The 15474-nt window shown below is 36.7% G+C and overlaps 1 protein-coding gene across 4 annotated transcripts in view; it reads left to right on the plus strand.

The window, feature by feature from the left end:
• EGFLAM (EGF like, fibronectin type III and laminin G domains) overlaps positions 1-15474 on the plus strand; it is a 232492-nt gene that overhangs the window by 180723 nt on the left and 36295 nt on the right. For all 4 annotated transcript variants that reach the window (XM_031964296.1, XM_031964290.1, XM_023496126.2 and 1 more), the window contains 3 exons: positions 4447-4572; positions 5392-5635; positions 13496-13607. In XM_031964296.1, coding sequence (XP_031820156.1) covers positions 4447-4572; positions 5392-5635; positions 13496-13607 — 482 coding nt within the window. The remainder of the gene's footprint in view (positions 1-4446; positions 4573-5391; positions 5636-13495; positions 13608-15474) is intronic.

Here is a 15474-nt window from a genome sequence, read left to right on the forward strand (position 1 = left end):
ATTAAAAAGTAAAGGTTTGCATGAGAAAAATCATTTAATGTTTAGTCTCTTTTTAAAAAAATGGTTAGTCTCAGTTTCTTATAAATAAGGGATTTGAGGTCACTTCCATTTCTAAATCTATGTATCTATGTTCCTATGGTCCTATTCTCTGGAACACATGCTTGTGTTTCCCAATTAAGCATTTTTTTTTGTTTTTAGTTATTCAGCATTTTAAAAATTCATAAAGTAAAAAAAATCCAGACTGCATGCTATGGCAGTGCACTGTTCTAATATAAGCAATAGTAAATTTATTGTAATGTTATTATCTTCCAAAGCAGGACAATGAAGTCATGGTAATTTACAGAACAGAACGACAGAACCTCAAAGGCTTCCTAGTCTTACCCAAAGTAGAAAACCCTCCAAAATGAGCATCTACATTTTGTTTAAATAATTATACTTAGGGAAGAATTGTCATGGGTGAATTATTTAAATACAATGTGGTTTTACCGCTGAGATCTGTAACTCAACAGCCCTTCTCCTATAACTCTCACTTCCTTCCTATCATTTCTTCTAGTGACCACCTCTCTTTACTTACACAGATAACTCCCCCAAACATATTCTTCCTCTTCACTGTTATCTTCCATTTCTCAACTGCTTTCTCATTATTCACTTTATTCATGATCTTTAGGCTAATAAATCCCTGGTAGCAGGACCATAACATTAGAAAATTACTGGCCCTTGGCAGAAGAGGTAACATGACAGCACTAGATTTGGAGCCAAAGAACCTGGATTTAAATTCTGAATACTCTTCTTATTAATTATATAATCCAGGCAAATAGATTTAATTTTCTGGGCCTCCTCTCTAAAAAGAGGAGATTTTGAGGTTTACTTTTGAGGACCCTTTCATCTCTAAAGTATCATTTTAGAAATAATTCCCATAATCCTTCCTCTTCTTTCTATGATCACTTCCAGCTTCTTTATTACCCCCTACCTATATTATAACAATAGCCTACTAATGATTTTTTTTATCCCATTCTTTAGACTATTCAGTTCAAGGAAACATTGATTAAGCCCCCACTGTGCTCATGACCTTTTGCTTAGCCCAGTAAGAGATAGACATTTTAAATAGCTGGTAGTTGGCTAAGGGGATGTGACACAAGATAACTCTAAACACACATTGCTGCCATATTGAACTTCCTTATGCATAAATTTGGTCTAACAGAAATCAATCAATTAATATTAAGTATCTACTAGTTGCCAGGCACTCTTCACAATTGCCTACTTGGGGGAGCTAGGTAGCACAGTGCAAAGAGTGCTAAATCTGAAGTCTGAAGGTGCTTACTAGTTGTGTGACCCTGGACAAGTAACTTTAATCCTATTTGCTTTCTTTCCTCATTTTTAAAATGAGGTAGAGAAGGAAATAGTAAAACCACTCCAGTATCTTTGCCAAGAAAACCTCATAAAGATTCACAAAGAGTTGGAAAAACTGAAAAATGACTAAACAACAACAAAATTTCCTACTGAATAAACTTTGTACATTTTGTGGAGCCATCAAGGCCTTCTACAATCTCATACCATTCTGCCACAGCCCTCTGCACTTAAATCCAATTCACTTGCATGTCATGGTGTGACCTCCCTGATGTCTTGGTCCTCTTCAAGAATGAAGGATAAATAACAACAACTTTTATCTAAAATCATTTTCCACTGAGTTCCAGTCAGACCATATTGTTTAATAAATAATATAGAATTGATTATTAATAATGTATATATAATTTAATAAATAAAACAAATGATTATTTCTTTTTTATATTATTAACTAATTATTGAATTAGAACTAAGGCTTTTTCCCTTTTTTCTCATCCAGAAATCAGCCAAGGTGGAAAATCTTTCTCAAAGACTTACCCATCCATGAAAGCTAAGATTTAATCAAAAAGACAATACAGAAATTCTAAGTTGAGGTGAAAAAGAAATTCCTTCTCCTTGTGTTTACTCAGACAGGTCTGGGAAATTGCAGATTCTCCCTTTTGTCAAACAGGTGATAGGGAAATTGCTAAGTTTCTTTGACTAAGACTTGGGTGCTCAGATCACATAACTCAAGATCCTGAATAAGTCCACCTCTCGTTGTTAAATTTATTCTCTAATTAATTGTTAATGAATCAGTTCATGACCATCCTGAGGAACATCCACTTTTCCAAGGGCATATAAATTGTAAACCCACTGCCATGAATCATCTTTGGTTTAAGAGAGAAGGCCAAATGACCATTCTTTTTATTAATAAAATGCTAAAATAGTGCTAAAAATGATTAACTACTTAAAAACTATGTCTCAAACTTTTTAAATGTCACACTGTATTCTATTCCTTAGACCCCTGTGTTTTCCCACTTTTATGCATTTGTTCTTCCTTCTCTTTTTTCTTGTTGAATTTTTAGTCATTTTTCAGCTCTCATTTCAAATATCAACTTCCCCAGGAATTTCTCTTTGATCAATCCAGATCTCATGTATCCTGTTTTGTGATGCTTGCATATTATAATTATCTGTGCTTATACTATGCCCCTTACATAACTATAAGGTTTATCTGAGCACAGTAACTGTTTAATCAATGTTTTTAGTTGAATTGTTATGTTTCTTCTGATGTGCTTAGCCTGAGAGGTAGCCTGATAGTAGAAAGAATATTGGATTTGGAGTTAGAAAACCTAGGTTCTAAATTTTCTAGGGAAAAACCTTATTACCAATGTGACTTCAGGCAATATCACTTGGTCTGTCTGGATCTCAGTTTCCTTCCTATAAAATGAAAAGCTTGAGCTAAATGACCTCTAAAGTCCCTTGTAGTGCTAAATCTGGAATCCTGATGTGCTTATCCTGGGTCTATCCAAACAGAAGCTTATGAAGAAATTAGTAAAAGATGGAGAGGATATAGGAGGAGTTCTATGAAGAATCTACTCTTCAAGGGTCAAAAGTTAGTTCAGAGTTCTACTGCTTCAGTCTTTCTGAGTACTTTGAACTTCAGGAACATTGGTGCCAATCAGTAGATTCTCTAACTGGACAGAGACCACCAGTTTTGTCTGTCTAAGTTCTTGAGAGGCTACCAGATGGGATGCACAGATGATACTCCACTTCAGCTCATGGTGGATCAGTCACCTGGAAATGAAACGCTTTTTTCACAACTCATTAGCAACCCCTCCAGTCATTCTTCTCCCTCCTCTGCCCAGCATGTTCTGCTTCCCTCTGCCCTCCAACACCTGATCAGCTTCAGAGACCAGATGAATTCTGTAAATATGGTTGACTGAGAGCAATGACATAATAGGGCCAAATGAAGGCTGATCCGAATTATTTCATAATTTTAAGGAAAGAAAGAGATGGAATGGTAAAGAGGGAAGGTGGTGTATTATTTTAATTTTTCTTGTTAAACTTATCTGGGAGAAATTCTGAGAGATATCTTCTCATACTTAAGAAAAAGCCAGAGGAATTATGGAGTATTGGGAGAATGCAACAGGCAATCATTGACCCAGTCAGGGAAAGGAGACATCATTTTCACTTTTTCAATAGCCTTGGAATCACCTCAGACCCCTTCTATCACCTGAGACAGGAAAGCATTTTATTTTCACCTGTATTCTTTGTTCAAGGCCAGATTGGAGTCCATCTGTCTAATTTAGTTCTTTTGTGCAAGGAGAAATAGCTGTCTACAGTAACAGCAGAAAAACAGTCAAGGATAAACCAAATATTTTCCATTCCTTAGAAGCTATGCAATTGTAAATTAAAAAGTAAATCCCTCATGAATTCCCTCTTGATAAGTTCAGTGGAGGAAAAAAATCCACCTCCTGCTTAGACTCTTTCAGTATGGCATTGCCCTTGGGCTCTTACTTATCCCTTATAGAGGGTACTGATGAGGTGGGAATGGTGATTATGAAGCCCATATGTTACCATAATATGGATTGCTCACTGCCCAGACAGAACAGTCAACAACCTTCAGGGAGCTAATAAGCTTAGGCCCAGCCACTTAACTCCTTCAAGGCTTACCAGCCAGGGAACAAACTTTGACTCCACAAGACAGCACTTAAGCTAATTGAGGTTACACAAATTAGAATGCTTATAACATAAACAATCTGGTGACATTTGGAAAGTTTGAATTATGTGTTTATGAGAACAACAGAGAGATTAATTAAAGCAGAAAAGGCCCAGTCATCCTGGTGAGTGGTCATAAAAATGTCTGGTGAATTAATGTATGATTTATTGTTCCCATTGTGTTTGAGAGGCTTTGTGGCATTCTGTAAAGCCCCAATGGAAATCAGATTAAAATGAAGGGACATTTCTACTTGTCCTTAAACTTAGTTTGCAGTGCTGTTGAGGCAGGAATGAAGTTCATAGGACCAGGAACTAAATCCAAGGCATTGGGAATAATGGTTCTTGCTTCCTAGTGGGTTGGTCTTAATGGATAAGTATCCTAATTCCTCCTCTGTGTGTGTTTAGGGGAATGCAGCAGTGGGATTTGTGATGAGGCCTCCTGCATCAACGGAGGCACCTGCACCTCAGTCAAAGCAGATTCCTACATTTGCCTTTGTCCCCTGGGATTTAAAGGAAGACATTGTGAAGATGGTGAGAAGGAAGTGAGCTGCTAACTAGCAAGTGGGATACAGAATAAGAGAGTTGGATGCAGAGGAAGAATTTGGTGTCTGCTTTATTGTTCATGAATTAATGTAATTTTTCATCTACGGAACATTAGTTAGACTCAGAAGGCAGTTCAGGAGATGCATTTTCAGAAGAGTTTACAGAGTCTTTTGGCCAAGTTGGAATACCCTCCTCTCATTTGTTTAGACTGGGCCTTTCCAAATAACCCATGTTCAAATCAGCTGTACTTTGGGCACAGTATGATGTGCTTCTTTTGAAACTCATATGAAACTAAAGAACCATAATGGATAGTGTATATGAAGTATGCAGAAATTGTTCACCTGGGAATATTTGGTTGGTTTTTTAAAAGAAGAAAAGCTATGTTGGGTAGACCATATTCTCTGGATTGGATAGAAGCCTGAAAGGAAGAAAAAATAATCAGGCATCCAAAGTTAATCAAGGATCTTCAATTTTTAGATTGTAATGAGAAGGATCTTGAGCAACATCCATTTATTTGGAGGGCCTGAACCTATAATTTCCTCTATGTATGGAATTCCCATCATAGAAATGCTCTCCATCAATACAAACGAACAACCCTTTAGTAACTTATAGTCCTAATGAGTTGCCTAAGGTTCTGAGGCTTTCTCATAGTCACATAACCAGTATCTTCAAGTTATATCTATCTAACTCCAAGGCCAGATCCCTCCCCAGTACATCACAATGAATTATTTTTTAAAAATCAGTAATTTTGTATTCATTTCTCGCTGAGTATTCTAATGTCATGTTTGTTTCTTGTGAGACTTTCAGCTTTCACCTTGGCCATCCCACAGTTCAATCAATCTCTGAGGTCTTTTGCTGCAACCCCTTGGCCATTAGAGTCCCAGTATTACCTCTCTTTCATGGAGTTTGAGATCACATTTCGGCCAGAGTCAAGAGATGGCGTTCTACTGTACAGCTATGACACAGACAGCAAAGACTTCCTATCTATCAACATGGTGGATGGCTATGTGGAATTCAGATTTGACTGTGGCTCTGGAACAGCTGTTCTCCGGTAAGGGCCAATTCTAAGACCACCCCCAAAAGAGTAATACATGGGCATTTTGGAAACAACCCCAAATTTCTTTAATTTTTCGCTACAAAAGTGAGCACTATCCACACAATTCACAATTTAGAACCACCTTGCCTTTCTGTCTTGAGCTTATGTCTTCTCTATCTTCCAAACAAGAATCCACATTCAATCGCTCTGTTCCTTTTTTTTCAGTATGATTCCACAAGCCTACAATGTTCTTCTTCCATCTTTTCACCTATTAAGTTTCTTTCTATTCTTTAAAGTAGAACTCATATGTCATTTCTTCTTCAAAGTCTTTCCTAGTCCCCTTCCCAATTTCCTGTGGGTGAAGATCTTCCATCTTAGGCCTTCTATAGCAATTTTTAACACTCTCTTATACACGTATTATAATTAGTTTTATAGTTTGTTTTTTATGCTAGTGGTTTCTTTATTTCTAGACTGTAGGAAGGACAGGACTTAGTGTTGTCTCCCTTAACAGAATGTAAACTCAACAAAGGTAGGAACAGTCTTTATGTACCCACTGCCTCATGTGGTTCCAAGCACAAATTCTTATTGGATTGCATTGCACAGCACAGAGTTTTGTGCATCATAGGCAATAAGTAGAAGTTTGGTTCACGGGTACATGAATGAAACACGTTTAACCATGTCCTTCCTTTTCATGTTGTATTCCTGTATATTTCTATTTTCTGAACCCTGGCCTAATACACACAGACTAGATACTTCATAGAGATAGTATTCTTCTGCCTACAATGTTGGGTTTTTTTTTTACTTTCTCAAATGATTTCCCAGCAGGTAGCTCTTCTCTGCTCCAAACAATGGAAAATATTTCTTGCTTGAGGTAAAAATGAAATGCCCTGATTTCTTCATAGGGTGGTAATGTACAATGTAATCATTAAACCCTTAATAACTATTAATCTATCATCATCTAGATGATATAATATCTAGAATAAATTTGTGTACATATATGCATGCACATATGCATATATATAAATAATATCACTTTAAGGTTTGCAAAGTACTCTACAAATATCTGATTTTGTAGCATTATACTTTTTTGTGGTGATAAAAAATATTTGTTGATTAATTAATGAAAGTATTAATGATAATTAGTGATCTGTTTTATTATGTGATCCTATGATTTGGGTTATAGGAAAGGGAGGAATGCGTTTCTTTTTTAAAATATGTAGAAATTTCCTTGCCCCAAGCCTGAGGATAATCCAGCTGATTTTCTCCTTTGTGTTTAATGTTTATTTTTCCTCTCACTCTCTTCCCTACATAGTCAGTAGTTTCCTAGCCTCAGTAGTCCCTGAAAGATTGGTGATCCTAATATTATACACTAATGCTTCACAATTTCAATAGATGTTATATCATTACTGGTTTTCCAATGATGCCCATGACAACCTATCTGTAACAACTTGGGGGTGATTCTTTTCTATCTTCTGCCATAGATCCACCATAGAAAATTCATGCAGCATATTGGAAGCTTTCCTTGCTGCAGGTATTATTTGACAGAGTCTATTTTGCCAGCAGAACTTTTCTACTGGAAAGAGAATTTCCCCTCCCTTCCAAAGAGTCTGATGAAGTGGTACCTCAAAGTGAACCAGACTGACACTGGCATGGCAATAAACCTTCTACAATCACAAATTATCATGCCCCTCCACAAATTTCTGAGGATGGAGAGGAGCTAAACTAATCCACTATCTAAGACAATTGGAGGTGAAGAGAATCCCCACCCAAGACCCTTTTTTCTATCATTTCTCCCATGAGGAAAAGAAGAAAAGTTACTAGAAAACAAATATTTTAACATTACATTTTAAACATGTCTAAGTCTTCCTCCAAGGCTTCATTTCAGTATCAAAAGCTTTGTTTTTAGAGTCTGTCTCACAAAAGGAAGCTCCTACCTGGGACATTCAGGTATGGGCTAAGAATGGAATGGTCTGTGGATCTGTTTCCAAGGGCCAGCTTAGCCCAATTCAGAGAGGTGTGTTACCATCAGATTGGCTAAAAAGTGAGAAAGTTTTTTTGACCATATCAGCTTTTAAACACCTAACTAGGAAGTCACACAGAGGAGTCATGATCTACATTAGCAGACACTAATCACAATAAAGAGATCCCAGATCCTAGAAATCTGTAGAAAGCCCTATGAAAGAAACTGGAGAAAAAAAGAACATTGTATAAATTCTGATCCCAAGAAGTCTAAAATCATGTAGGAGAAATGAGATCTTTTCTGAATCTTTTTAATCTTCCATCTAGTAAGAAAACTACTACTTGTATGCAAGCAGTGTGGTACAGTAAGATACACTGTTTCTGGTCAGTTACACTATTCCTGACATCAGAAGACCCAAGTTCCTATCTTATCTCTAATGCTCACTACTTGGGAGAAGTTGGATAAGTAGTATATTCTCTAGCTTGTTTCCTCACCTGTAAAATGAGGTCAGACTGGATGACTCCTGAGATCTCTTCTAGTTTGAAATCTATAATCCCATATTTAAGGAAAAACATGATACATTTTTGAGCCCCCTGACTCCTGAGCATTTCTCATCTTTGCATTTATATCTACTTCCCTTACTCTGATCCCCATTTGCCAGCTTCTGCTTAAGACCCATTCAGCCTAATAAGAATGTGTTCCTTGTCTCTACAAATATCTATTTCTTCTCTCCTAAAGTTCCCCAGCATGTTTTTCCTCAATAGTGCTCCTGCAGCAAGAAATTAGCAACCATTTTTTCTTTTTCTTAAATCTCCTGTTCAGCTGACATTCTATCCCTCTGCCTGCCATTTTGGAAAGAGTACACGGGTGAGATGTGACAGCTGTAGATTGGCTGTAACTGCTGCTCATTCCTCATAGCTGATGAGAAATTCTGGCTGAGCTTAGTTTAAACAATTATTAAAAACAGCCATTGTTTTTCTTCTGTGACTGTTCCCCTTATCCATCGATGTCACTGCCTGTTATGGGGGATGGACATTTCCTTTTGTCTCTGTCTCTGTCTCTTTCTCTCTGTCTCTGTCTCTGTCTCTCTGTTTTTCTGTCTCTGTCTCTCCATGTGTATATCAGGGGCTGTTTAGAGCTGCTAGTTCCTGTACTTCTAGACAACTTTGAGTTGTCTTGGCTGATTCTATTTGCATAAGATTATGCAAAACAGTGGAAGCAATTCACCTGAAAGGATTCTGTGGCGACAGGTTGAAAAGGAAGGGGTGGGGGAGACATTGATTATCACCTTCCCCTTTCAAATTTAGCTTCCTCCTGGATAATGGCCAGGAAAAAAACCAGAGAAGCCTATGTCTGAATCTTTTGGCATACCTCAAAAGCTGTATCCTTCCTGCCCATCTTCTCTGCAGCTGTAGCTGAGAATGGGAACTTTATAGCATTTGGGATACTGGCAGACTGGAACTGGTACAATTCTCTTTTCAGAATATGGTACCTAATTTTTTTGGATATAAAGAGCTTTTCTTCAGGTGGCCAAAGTAGCTGTACCCCTTATCTATAAGCAAAGACAAGTGGAGAAAGAACTCTGAAGTGTTAAGTGTAGTAAAAGGAGATAAATTCCTCCAAACTTCAGAGATCTGTCCAATACTGAGGAGGCATTTGAACACAAGCTCACTAGTTGATTCTTTCTCCTCCCACATGTATGCATTTCATTGTCTATTAGAACTACAAAGTCACTTCTCAAATTCCTCCAAACTTCAGAGATCTGTCTGACACTGAGGAGGCATTTGAACACAAGCTCACTAATTGATTCTTTCTCCTCCCACATGCATGCCTTTCATTGTCTATTAGAACTACAAAGTCACTTCTCAACAATGAGAGGATTCAAGCCAGTTCTAATGATCTTCTAAGGATGTAAACCATCTATACCCAGAGAAAGGCCTGTGGGAACTGAGTGTGGATCACAACACAGCATTTTCACTTCTTTTGTTGTTGTTTGCTTGAATTTTATTTTCTTTATCATTTTTTCCCTTTTTGATCTGATTCTTCTGTGCGGCAAGATCATTGTATAAATACATATATCTATATTTGATTTACATATATTTTTACCATGTTTAACATATATTGTAATCCTTACCATCTAGGAGAGGGGGTGGGGGAGAGGGGAGGAAATTGGAACACGAAGTTTAGCAAGGGTCAGTGGTGAAAAAATTATCCTTGCGTATGTTTTGAAAATAAAAAAGGATAATAAATAAATAAATAAGGAACCACAAAGCCATTCAAAGGATCTTTTTTTGGGTAACACATTTCAAATACTTCTTTTTGAATCTAGGCCCACAACTGAATGTCATTTTTAACTGATCTCTCATACTCTGCTCCCTTATATCTTATCCATTGCCAAATCTTGTTGCTTCTATCTTTACAGTATTTTCTTGTATGAATCCCTTTCTCTCCACTCACATAGCTGCTACTCTAACTTAGGTCCCATTCCCTCTTGCCTGAACTATTGGGATAAACTTCTAAATGATCTCCCCCTCTAATCCATTCTCCACTCAGCTGCCAATGTGATATCTCTAAAGCCTTTGCCTGATTATCACTATCCTACAGTGAACTTTGCTGCCTAGCTATTACCTTCAGAATCAAATATAAACTTTTCTGATATTAAAACTTTTCTCAACATGGCCCATTCCTATATTTCCAGTCTCCTTACTTTCTCATTCTCCATGTACTCCACAATCTGGATACCACTTGCTGTTTCTCATACACTCGATTCTTTGTCTCCCATCTTAGTGCCTTTGAGGCACTGATATAGATAGCACTGGCAAAATATATCGCAGGCCCAGAATGCTTGGTTCCTCACCACCTCTTCTGTTTCCCAGGCTTTCTTTAAGACTCACATCAGTTCTCATTTTCTACAGGAAGCCTTTCTTCATGCCACCAATTACTAGTGCCTTCCCTGCTGAGATTACCTCCCATCCACTCAATATATCTTATATATATGTAATTATTTTCATGTGGCCTACTATATTAGAATGTTAGCTCTTTGACATCAGGAAATGCTTTTAAAACTTTATTTTTTTTTTTTGCATCTCAAGTGTTATCATAGTGCCTACCGCGTCCTAAGCACTAATAGAATCTTGTTGACTAACTGATTGAATTAATAGAATCCAAACAAAAAACTTAGAATTATAGGATATCAAAACTAGAACTACATTGTTACAGATAATCTATAACAGCCTCCCTCAGTTTTCATGTTCTAAATAGAAAATCTGAAAAATCACATGACTTCCTCAAGGTCATTTGACAGATCAGACTTAAGATCATTGAATAATTGAGCTAGAAAGAACCTTCAAGAGAATATGGTCTGATCCTTTAATTTTGCAAATGAAGAAACCTACTCCCAGAGATACCAAACCATTTTATCCCAAACTACCCAGGTCTTCAGACTCAAAATCATGCCCCTTTTTCATTAAATCTTGTTGCCCATTTCCTCTTTGTTAAGGAAATGCATTGGCCAAGTCATTTTGACTTTCAGAGATTATAGAATCTAAATATAAAGCTGGAAAGGACATTAGAGACTATCTAGCACAACCCCTTGAGTTCAAATAAAGCTAATTAGCTTGTCCAAGATCACCCAAGTTATAAGTATCAGAGACCAGATAATGTGGTCTGATTTGTCTTAAGCTTAATTTAGTAATCAAGGTTACCAAAGTGAGCTTTTAATGAACCTTCTTTATCTAGTGATGGGAAAAGCCTGACTATTGACTAAGCAAATGACTTTATAGGAGTGGAACTCAGATATAATACTATTCATATAACACTTATTCAGAAAACTGACCATTTAATCCATGGGGCTCCTTCTATATTGCATATTTATTTAGCCAAGGTGATTAAATTCTAATTGCTAAGGTCAAATCACAAGAGTATTTGCTAAAACAAATAACCTGCTAATATTGTGTCTACTGCTTTTCCTGATGTTTTTTCTAAAAAAAAAAAAAAAAAAAAAAAAAAGAAAAGAAAAGAAAGAAAGAAAAGAAAAAAGAGTAGGAGATACTCATGATTGTGCTGGAGCCAGCTCCAACAGCTTCTTGAGAGAAATTGTTAATTTTCCATGTGAACATTTAGAAAATGCTTGATTTATGGTTTTGCTGATTTTCTAGAGTTAAGAAAGTTAATGAGATAAATGTTAATATACAGATTAAACTGTAAATGTGTGTTATATGTACATTTTTATTTCTGGAGAGCTTTGTTAAACATTTACCAGCATACCACCGAACAATTTAATATGGACATAGGCCTTCTAAAATCTAAAATAAAGAGTCCCCAAAGTATAAACCAGATGCCTTGTTTTCTTTATGATAGTCTAGCACACAACTGCCATATTCCATTTCTTGAAGCTATAGAACAACATGAATAGAATATTTAATATCTATATTCCATTGGTATTGTTATGTGGATACAAAAGATGGGACATAACAGTCTCAAAAGGACTAAAAATGCATATTGCTCAGAGAGCTCTGGAGAGATGCATGATGAGTATAAGCTGTCTGCAATATATAATTAATGAGGAATTCTGAAGAATCAGAATAAAGGATGCCATCAGGGAAATGTATAATAGAAACATTAAAGATATGCTATGTTGAGGATGAGAATTATTAAACAGACAGTGCTCCATCGGTTTCCTTGAGTTATCAAGACAAAGTAATGAGGGTACCCTGGACATTGGATGGTCTTCCTGAAGTAATATGTATGGAAGGACAAAAGTCACACAGGAAGAGAAGGTGTAGATGGGTCATAATTTGCATTGTTAGAGGGAGTATCCACATTGATGAAACCACCGCTCCATTAAAATGTTTGTGACCTTGAGAATAAATTAAGTCTTTTATGGCTCATTCAAGACTTAGATTCTCTTGCCATAACTTTCTGAGCCAACTTCATACTTGTCATTTCACTAGAAATCTTGCCATCTAGCTTTAACAATGCTTTGCCCTATTAGAGAGTTTTGGATGCTTCTATAAGGCAGGTTGCATTGATTACATCCATTTAGCTTTGTGGGAACATGATATAGTCGATGGAAAGCTGGTCTCAAGGTCAGCAAGACCTGAATTCAGGGTCTGCCTCTGATACATGCTGGCTGTGGGATCCTTGGCAAGTCATTTAATTGCTAAGCAATTTCCTTTTCTTTTCTTTTGTTTGAGGCAAGTAGAGTTTTGTGACTTGTCCAGGGTCATACAATAAGTGTCTGAAGCTAGATTTGAACTCTAGTTCTCCTGACTCCAGGACTGCTGTCCACTATCCACTGTCCCACTTAGCTGCCCCATCAGGCAAGTTTCTAAGATATAGGTTGGAAAAAAAGGTGCCAACCTGCATTGGAAGAGGAAATTTCATTACTTGTGAGTTCCTTTTATCAATGAAATCACAGACCCATACCCCATCCCTATTTCCTGTTTAGCTTTAAAATATCCTTTGGATATTTTTTGTTCACTCATTTCAGTTATATATGATTATCCATAACTCTTGGAGTTTTCTTGACAAAGATACTAGAGTATCTCCAGCTAATTTTACAGATAAGGAACAGAGGCAAACAGGGTTAAGGGACCTGCTCAGGGTCATGTAGTTAATAAGTATCTATGGCTAGATTGTAACTCAGGTCTTCCTCACTCCAGGCCTGGTGTTGTCACTCTGAAACCTAGTTGTCCCCTTTGGATATTGGCAGGACAAGTATTTTTCTTCCCATATTACTGAGGTTAAGAAAGATGAGGTGTTATTTTAATCATAAATCAAATTAGTGGCAGGTCAGGATCAGTTCCCAGATTTGCAGAGCAAGCTAGTGGTTTTTTCCCACTAGACCTGTACAAATACAATAGGAGTCCTCAGGAATAGGAATTCATTAAAATTAAATTTCCTTCTCATTTCAGGAGTGAAGATACCCTTTCTCTAGGTCACTGGCATGAATTGCATGTGTCACGAACAGCAAAGAATGGGATCCTTCAAGTGGATAGGCAAAAGACTGTGGAAGGCAGGGCAGAGGTAAGACACATAAGCCGTCATATTATTTTCCTATCAGTTAACATTGAGGAATTTAACCATTTTAAGCCTGATAAGCATAGAATCTTAGAGTTAGGAAGTCATGGGTTGATATTCAGTTCTCTGGCACATATTATGTGATACTAAACATATCAATTAACCACTCAGTGCCCTAGGCAGTCCTCTAAGACCTTCTATGTGGTCAAACAGTTATTGATTTGTATTGGTAAGCATCCTCACCAGGCATGTCCTATACCAGAGAAATCACAGATCTGATTTTAAGAAAATGGTATGTTAGACTCTCTAAATTAGGAGAGATCTCTAATTTTTTAAAGAGAGACCTCTTTGGAGCTCAATTAGTTCAAACCATATCTGAATAGTAATCTTTTCTCTCAAAGTTCCTAAAAGGTGGTTATTCTGCCTTCAAATTATGAACACTAACGAGGGAAGTTTTTTTGTTGTGAGGGTCCCATGGTCTCTGATTGCCACAATTCCAAGATATAGGTACATGCGAAAGAATAAAGTAAAACTCAGTGTTGTCAAATGATAAATAGTCGCGCCTTGTGACACAGAGCCCTCCTCACCCAGACCTTAAGTACCTACCATGTCCAAAATTTCAAACACCTTATATCACAACTGGTATACAATATTGCCTTGGAAACACACATAACACAAGGGAATACAAACACAGATATACACAAGAAAGTTGCTCAGAAAATCATAGAAATTACTAAAAAGTAATTGCTGTATCAAAAAGGAATTCTATCAGGTTCTCATTTCGACACAGTCAACTCTGAAGAAATACTATAAGGGTAAGCTTAGGAACACCATGCTCAGAGTAAGAAAAATATAAATTTTCATTAGGGTTATTGGCAGCAATTGTTATCTTTTAATTTCCACAGCTCAATTATTCTACTTCCTTGTAATACTTCTAATAACTTTTAAGCCCTGGTTAGGAAAGACTATTCCATTCCTTTTAGCAATATGGGAAATGAAGAGACATCCTTTGCTCTCATATCTATGACCTGCTCTTACCTTATTGAGGGACTGCTCTAAATTTCCTACCAGTAAAACTACAATTCCCTACCAGTATAAACAAAATCATAATATTTTCATAATCACTTTTACTAATGAGAAAACTGAAGACCAAAACTATACAATAACTTCTCAGGAGTTAACAACCAAGTCACATGACTTCTGGTCCAAGACCCCTTCTTCTCATTATTCACCTCATTAATTTCTCCTAGTACTTCTGACTCAATCAATTAATCAATCCGCATATTTTATTAAATGTCTGTTATGTACAAATAGCCAAGCATTGGAGTCACAAATACAGAGGATTAAATCATTCCTAATTTTTTAAAATTATATTTAGATGCAGTGACTTACCCAGGATCATATTGCTGGCTAATAAATGCCTAAAGTTAGATTTGAACTCAGGTCTTCCTGACTCTAGAGTCAGTGCTTATGCATTGTGCCACCTGCCTGCCCAATTCCTGTTCTTAAAGAGCTTATATACTATGGAGGAGCCAACACATACACATACAGATATACACAAAATAAATATAAAGAAAATAAATACAAAGTAGTCAAATAAAAGGTAGTTAGGGTCTTCTAAGTATGGCCAAAATGAATAAAAAAGGCTTTGAACATTGGACTGTATGTAAGTAAAATGAAAATTAAAAAACAAAAACAAACAAGAAAGCAGAAGAAGCTCTTTCTTTTGCCACTTCCAGATAAGACAAGTTCTTGGTCTCCTGTATAGAAGAAGAAACCATGAATACCTGGGCTGAGCATCAGAATAAAGAGCATGGTACCAGTGAACTGCCAAGTTCAGGAAGATAAGCTTCCAATGAAGGTCATTGCTTTA

The sequence above is a fragment of the Sarcophilus harrisii genome, chromosome 1 (genome assembly GCF_902635505.1).
Source record: "Sarcophilus harrisii chromosome 1, mSarHar1.11, whole genome shotgun sequence".
In the NCBI taxonomy this organism is placed as follows: Eukaryota; Metazoa; Chordata; class Mammalia; order Dasyuromorphia; family Dasyuridae; genus Sarcophilus; species Sarcophilus harrisii.